This window comes from Vollenhovia emeryi, unplaced genomic scaffold (assembly GCF_000949405.1).
Source record: "Vollenhovia emeryi isolate VEMERY1.0 unplaced genomic scaffold, V.emery_V1.0 DF939159.1, whole genome shotgun sequence".
In the NCBI taxonomy this organism is placed as follows: Eukaryota; Metazoa; Arthropoda; class Insecta; order Hymenoptera; family Formicidae; genus Vollenhovia; species Vollenhovia emeryi.
In genome coordinates, this window is record NW_011967207.1 from 1,206,601 (window position 1) to 1,214,295 (window position 7,695).

General features: G+C 47.1%; 1 protein-coding gene and 1 long non-coding RNA gene across 2 annotated transcripts in view; both read right to left on the reverse strand.

Moving 5' to 3' along the window:
• Nucleotides 1-2,939, reverse strand: part of LOC105564871 — a 32,710-nt gene extending 29,771 nt beyond the window's left edge. Inside the window, exons 1-2 of the long non-coding RNA XR_001009158.1 lie at nt 921-2,939; nt 255-314 (exon numbers count right to left, since the gene is read on the reverse strand). This is a non-coding gene — a long non-coding RNA (uncharacterized LOC105564871). The remainder of the gene's footprint in view (nt 1-254; nt 315-920) is intronic.
• Nucleotides 2,940-4,097: 1,158 nt separating this feature from the next.
• On the reverse strand, nt 4,098-7,374 carry LOC105564869 (40S ribosomal protein S4). The gene is made up of 6 exons (XM_012017605.1): nt 7,297-7,374; nt 6,108-6,366; nt 5,729-5,826; nt 4,579-4,750; nt 4,362-4,491; nt 4,098-4,278 (listed from the first exon to the last, which is right to left on the reverse strand). The coding sequence occupies exons 1-6, from the start codon at nt 7,297-7,299 to the stop codon at nt 4,152-4,154; spliced, it is 789 nt and encodes a 262-aa protein (XP_011872995.1). The 5' UTR covers nt 7,300-7,374; the 3' UTR covers nt 4,098-4,151.
• Nucleotides 7,375-7,695: the final 321 nt, after the last annotated feature.

Here is a 7,695-nt window from a genome sequence, read left to right on the forward strand (position 1 = left end):
AACCACAGTATTAAATCGTTCGGCTTCAATCACCGACAATCATTTAAATTTTAATCATTAAATAACAAAATTTCAATTATTATTTAACACCTTTATAATTTTACTTTACTGTGTAACAAAGTCACTTCTTTGTGCCTAAATTTAATAACGAAATCATACTTCTATGAACAAATTGCATCATCGTAGACGACCACATTCGACACCAAATAAAACACGATACTTTTCGGCTCGAAACTAAAGCAAAATTTACTCACTCTACCGTAGCGTCGACTCGTACAGCTGCCCCGTCGAATTCCCGGAAGAGAAGCGCCGATCTGCAATTACGAATACAAATTAATTATTAAAATCAAGCGCGGTATCGTTAAATGTGCGATATCACAGATCCATCGCCAAAGGCCCGAGTCATGAATATACGATTTCTAATTGTAACAATCTATATGTATATATATTTACAGAATATTCGGTTGGAATATTCTGAAATTAAGAATATTTGCACCATGTGTGCCATCTGCCAATTTGTATATCACACAAATGTCTCCGCGAACTCACAGTTTCTAGGTTAGAGAGGCGCAAAAGTGCAGAATCGCCCCAGCATCCCCTTAACCCTTTGCACTCCGCATTATATATTTCATCCATTTTCATCTATTGGTTTGGACTTGAAAGAACGTCGAGTGAGGCTCGACAAAGGAGCTCCCGAGACAAAAACTGACGTCGCGTCACCCTCGACATAGGAGGGCAAAGGGTTAACGCAGGAATAGCGCAGGAATAAGTCCCAGTCTACAATAGATGATTTAAGCCCTAAGCTTTAAGAAATTGGCCAATCACGGTCAAGTATGAGAAGAATGCGCGACTGTGATTAGTCAATTTCTTAAGGCTTAAGGCTTAAATCTCTATTGTAGACTGGGACTAATTGTGCTCACCAGAGGGTTGCTCCGGCGTCGCCCGATGCCACCTGGGCCGCCGCTTCCTCTCAGATTCCTCCATTTCGCGCTCGGCACAATTCGCGGCACTCGCGGAGAAGAAGCAAATCGTATCCGAGTAACGCGCGACGCGGCGCACTCCCGGCGTTAACCGACGCGAGAGAAAGAAACGCGCGCCGCCGCGATGGCGTCGCGCGAAATGGCGGGAACGCGGAGATACGCGAGGCCCGACGCGTCTCGCAACCGAGCGCGAGCGCGTTCGACGGCGCGACCTCGCGCCAACATCTCTTTCGCCGCGCGTCACGCGTCGGAAAAAACTGTCTCTACACGCGCGAAGAGACGCGAGTTGAAACTGGAGCTCGACGTACCCGCGGCGCAGCGAGGATCCCGGCTTCCCGCGACGAGATTCCCGGCCGGCGTTTGTCGCGGGACTCGCGCGTCTCGCGGGATCGCCGAGACGCGCGAGTCTCGAATAATCCGCGCCGCGATTGCTCAACTCGTCGGTGTTAAACTCACCCGCAGTCGTAGAAAGCGTCGCGACGACCGTCGGCGCGGCGGGCCGGTCCGCTTGCGTGTCCGCGAGACTCCGCGATGCTTCTGCCGCAAGACCACAACATGGCGTCGCTACCCGGCGTTACTCTGTGCTGCTACTACGCGAGTCAAGTCGGCGACGCCACTGGAGTATCACTTCTCGATAGTCGAGTGAATTTATCGCGCGCGCGATGTATCCGAAATAAACGTACACTGAAATTCTCTTGACGAAAACGATCGACGAACTCGCGGGTCTTCTTTGCTCAAAATCCATCGAGAGAACAGCGCGCGCGAACGGTAGACGACGACACGACGATTCGTTGACGCTCCGACTGCTCCGCGAAACGAAGACGACGTGCCAATCCACACGATCACGCGCAGTCCCGTGCCGCACGTACGGCAGTTCGAGCGATACAGCGCGACGCACGTCTGACCTCGGCGCGGGTCGCCGCTCGTCTGCCTCGAGCCGCCGCAGCAGTCGCTTGTTTTTTCTCGAGCCGCCGCAGACGTCGCTTGTTTGTCTCGAGCCGCCGCGGCCGCTGCGCGCGGCAAGGTCAGAGAAACCGTTCGGTGCGTCGCAGTATCGTTCGAGCCGCGGTCACGTACACACGTACGCTATGCGACGTGCGCGATCGTTCTCCGTACGATTAAGCCGCGCCGCGCGGCCACGCAATCGAGCGTCTCGATTCCGCGGTTACCGTCGTCGTCGTCGTTGCTCGGAGCGCCGTGCACTTTCGAGTTGCAGAAAGGGCAGATCGTCGAATCGCCGTCCGCGCTCGTTATTCCTGCGATGTAATTCGAGTCGAGGAAAGCCGCGTGTGGATTTTATGTGCGCGCGTTTGCTCGAGACACGTCGCGCGTGCGACATCAAAGTTGACACTCGGGTGACTCGGGTCGCGTCGCCGACTTGACTCGCGTAGTATCGCGCGGAGAAACGCCGGGTGACGGGCGCGCCATGTTAGTCCTGCGGAGAAGCATCGCGGACACGCAGCGGACCGGTCGTCGCGACGCTTTTCACGACTGTGGTGAGTTCAGCACTGACGAGTTGAGCAATCGCGGCGTGGATTATTCGAGACTCGCGCGTCTCGACGATCCACCTCGAGAATCCCCGGCCGGAATCTTTGGGCGCGCCGCCGGTACACCGAGCTCCAGTTTCAACTCGCGTCTCTTCGCGCGCGTGTAGAGACAGTTCTTTCCGCGCGTGACGCGCGGCGAAAGAAATGTTGACGCGAGGTCGCCCCCTCGTCGAACGCGCCTCGCGTTCGGTCGCGAGACGCGTCGAGGAGCCTCGCGTACCTCCGAGTCCTTCGCGCCGGAACGTTCCCGCCATTTCGCGCGACGCGTATTACTTCTTTCCGCGTCGGTTAACGCCGAGTGTCCTGCGTCGCGCGTTACTCGGATATAGTTTGCTTCTCTTTCGCGAGTGCCAGTGCGAAATGGAGGAATCTGAGAGGAAGCGGCGCCCTGGAAGGCATCGGGCGAGCAACCGTCTGGTGAGTACAATTATTCACGCATTATTTTCTGCGCTAACTTCATTCCGCGGAGTGGTTTTGTTCGCCTTCCCGTCTATTCGACTCGGCCGCTTGAATTGACGAATGATTCGCACGAGCCTTCGTCTACATATGTGTACTGAGTGCGCGTACGACCTAAATAAGTACAAATGTAATGAATCGAATGTTAGTCGGACCGTGCGCGTCGTTTCTGCGAGCCGTGATTGACTCGTACGATCCCCCGAGTTTCAAGAAATCTCTCGCTTCGCGGCGTGAATTTACGGTGAAATTACACGCGATCGCAAACATGGACGGATAACATGGCGATAGCGCGTAATCTCGCTCGCTAATCCCGGCGTTAATTAACAAACGTACTCCAAATTTTCGACTGTTACTATTCGCGAGGAAACGCGCCCGCGAATTCACACGCGTTCGGCAGACGGGACGCCAATATGCTCGCAGCGCGTTTCAACAATTTCAACGACGTACGCCAGCAAACATAATTTCTTACTCAACAATATAGACGTAACGCAATACAATTGTTAGTTAGCATTTACTGGGATCTTTATATTTGTGTCGTGCCACCACTGCGTTTCCTTCGCCTGTCGCGCGACACCCGCCGTGTTTGTCGCGCTGTAGTTCACCGGCGTGTTGATCCGCTTGCGAATAGATCCGGGCTAGCCTTCCGTGTCGCGAGAGGCGACTGGTAGCGCCTTGAAATCAAGCAGCTAAAAAGGAGTGCAAGATAGAGAAGGACTATTGGAGTCGCCTTGGATTTCAGAAACATTGCAACAATGTTTTCTGAAATGTTTCCGAAAGCTTTGGTGCTGTATGGGAAGCGCTGTAGTTAACATCTACAGCCGTATTTGATTTTCGATTGAAATCAGGGCACAAATAAATTACGAAAAAGACTAGCACCTCAAAACTTCCGAAGTCACGAAATAATTTCAACTATGGAATATTAAAACTTGCGATATGAATATATAGAAGTACGACACACATTTTACTTCTTTTTGTTGAATTCTTTCGTTGTCGTATTTAACAAACTTGCTCAATATTTTTAAGTGACGGGGGAAATAGAGATTACGGTACTATGTTACTGATTTTTTTTTACAATAATTGTAAAATTTACGCACAAGAGGACAGACGAAGAAAATTCTACCAAGACAATCTCGGTTTATTGAACGTTTTCTTGAAAATGTACATTACATTAGTTCACTCCCTTCGCCGCTAATCTCTTGTCGCGTTCCTCGGCGATCGACAGCTTCACACCCTTGTCTCTGGGCAAACTCACGTACGCCTTCGTGCCTTTACCAATGATGAAGACATTGTTCAACCTGGGCAAACAATTCACAAATTTATATGCAAAGAATAATGGAAAATAATTAAATAGCCAAATGCAAATTCTTATTTTAAATACCTGGTGGCGAAGGTGTGTCCCTGAGCATCCTTTATATGACAGATGTCAAAGGAGCCAGGATGACGCTCGCGACTCACGACGGTACCAACACGACCCAAGTTCCTGCCACCAGTGATCATGCACAGATTACCTGGCGGCCAAAGAAAATTACGCTCGTTATTTTTCTTTTTATATTTCAATGCTTCCTTCTAATTTCCAACAACGGCCAAATAATTACCAGAATCAAATCTGATGGAATCCAAAATTTTGCTAGTGGCAATGTCCAGATGAATAGTGTCGTTCACTTTTATAACTGGGTCGGGATATCGAATTGTTCTACCGTCGTGCGTAACTAGAAACGGTATCCCTTTAGGACCGGTCTGGACGCGCTTTACCTTGCACAGTTTGTACTGCAAAAACATAAATCACATAATGGCAGTTAGTTTTTAATACATAACAGTAATCAAAAAAGAAAAATATACACTTTATTATACGCGTCTCTGTATTTGTAGTATGTGTACGAATTAAAAGATATCTTTATACGCTTCTTATAACGCAGAATATACCAAAAGAACTTTACTATTGGCCGCTTTCGTATTATTAGCGAATTCGGTTACTTGTGCACTAGTGCGCGCCGAATGCACACTGAGGCTTGTTCACAGTTTAAAGCCCGCTGCAGACGAAGCTATTTTTCCTACTGGATTGCTTGCAATCTAATAAATTACCATCATTGCACCACTCAGCACTCAGGATTTCTAGTAATTTCCTAAATCGCAAGCAATCCAGCAGGAAAAACAGCATTGTCTGCAGCGAGCGTAACTCTCTTATATTTAGGATATGTTAAATACATACTCAAAAACTAGCAAAAGAAATTCGTACGAATGATATACAGATCTTTTTAAGGCTTTGTGCGCTTCTTGGGTAGTACAGAAGGAATATGTAACTCGATCTGTGACCAAAATTGAAGAACTTGCTTTATTATTGGCCATTTTTGATCTATGACACTCATGATATTGCAAGTACCATAGCTATGATAAGGCCCATTACTTATCTAAGAATTTCAAGACGTATTTGAGATGGCTCTTAAATATAAAGCCAACGGCACACGATACTATTTTTCCTACTGGATTGCTTACGAGAGCCAATCAGAATACAGTTTTCGATTAGGTGACTCAAAGCTGAATCCTGATTGGCTCTCGCAAGCAATCCAGTAGGAAAAATAGTATAGTGTGCCGTTGGCTTAAGAATTCGCTGTAAACAACTCTGTGTGCACTAGCGCAAGCAACCAAATTCGCTACACGATACTCTTGATATTGCGCCACAGCTTCGATAAGACCCTTTTTTTATACAAAAGTAAACGACATATATATAACATCAAAAGCAATTACCTTGGCCTCCTCAGCAGTAATACGATGGGTGGTGAAACGTCCCTTAACGTCGTAGATCAAGCGGAAGAATTCGCCGGTTTTCTCAATCGTAATAACATCTGAAACAACCGCGACGCTATTATTAATCTATACTTGCTTATATTCGCGTCAGTGCACGAATTGAAAGATATTTTTGTGCCCTTCGTGGGTAATACAGAAGGAATATGCAACTCGATCTGTGACCAAAATGAAGAGCTTGCTTTAATATTGGCCACTTTTTGACTATGGCACTCATGATATTGCAAGTACCACAGCTTCGATAAGGCCTGTTTCTTCTCGTCCAACACTTTATAATGCAAAAACAACAGACGTATTGCAATAGATACAAGATAGCACTCACCCATAAAACCGGCAGGATAATTAGGATCGGTGCGAATCTTTCCATCGACCTTGATCAAACGTTGCATCACGATCTTAGTAACTTCGCAATTGGTCAAGGCGTACTTCAACCTGTTACGGAGGAAGATGACCAGAGGGAGCGACTCCCTGAGTTTGTGTGGACCAGTAGATGGTCGGGGGGCGTACACGCCCCCAAGTTTATCCAACATCCATGCTTTTGGCGCGTTAAGACGCTTGAGATGCTTCTTTGGACCGCGAGCCTGGAAGAGACAATTTTACAATACAATTTTGAAATACTTGACATTAAATAAGATCAGTGATGAAAATTATTAAGTGCTTGCACTTGTGTAAAAAAATCAATGATAAAATTTGAAAGTCGAACAGTGGATTAGACGAACACAAGGATATTATCTTGCAACCAAGTCTGCAAATTTTATCTTGTCTACTTGTATCTGTGCATAAATTGAAAGATATTTTCTGCACTTGTTGGATAATACAGAAAAAATATGCGATTCAGTCCGCGACCAAAATAAAGAACTTTATTATCTCAATATCGAAAGTACCACAGCTTTGTTACGAAATTTGAAAAATGTTCTCATATAATTCGCACAAATTCATTGTTTAATCGACGACTGTACGATCTCGATTTATAGGAACCACTGTTGGACTATCTCTTGCAGAAAAAAATCATTTAATTCTCCAATAATCATACGCAGTGCAAATATAGAAAACGATTTCACGAAGGCTTTACATTTTGTGTGCTAATGTAAAATCTTCCACGTTATCCACGCGAATAGAACGAGAAGCAACGTACGATATTTGTCGCGAGATTTAGGTTAGACCCGAATCTAGGTTAGATTATACTCAATCTCGATTCTACTCGAGCAAACTCGGAACAGCGTTAACTCGAGCGAAAGTACAATTTGTTGTCACTGTCGAGTAATTTTGATGAAACCGTAACGCGACAGACGCGATTGGAAGGAAGCAAAAGATCGTCGAAGCGAGCAGACACGAAGCGGTGACACGTTTCGATACATTCTAATTTTCCTGGCACAGAGATGCATTTAACGTTTCATAAATACATCATCGGACGCACAAGAGTATGCACGGCGATTTTCTCTCGCGCGACAAACTGATTCGCGTCACATACGCGCGATGTAGACAGATTACGCGAACCACAGATAACCTACCATCTTGGATCCCTAAACGGAAAAGACACGAGGACCCGCGTCGTGCGCTCGCATCAGAGAGGAGACGCCATTGTGATCTCTACACGGCTGCCTAGGTTTACGTTACGCTAGATGGCGATCGAGCGTTCAAATACGAGCCGAGCAAAGTCACTAGGAACACGAGAGCCTGATTGGCTGTCGCTCGCCACCTCGCGGCGCGCTATGAAATTCATAAATTTATACAGTAAAACGTCCCACATCTGCGCTTCCCACATCTGCGCGCGTCCCATATCTTCGCTAGTTTCCGTCCCACATCTTCGCGTTTTCAAAAGGTAGCTCCCCCACCACCGCCGCTTTCTGACGCAGATGTTGGGTCAGTTCCGGTCCCGACCGGCGCAGATGTGGGACGTTTTACTGTAC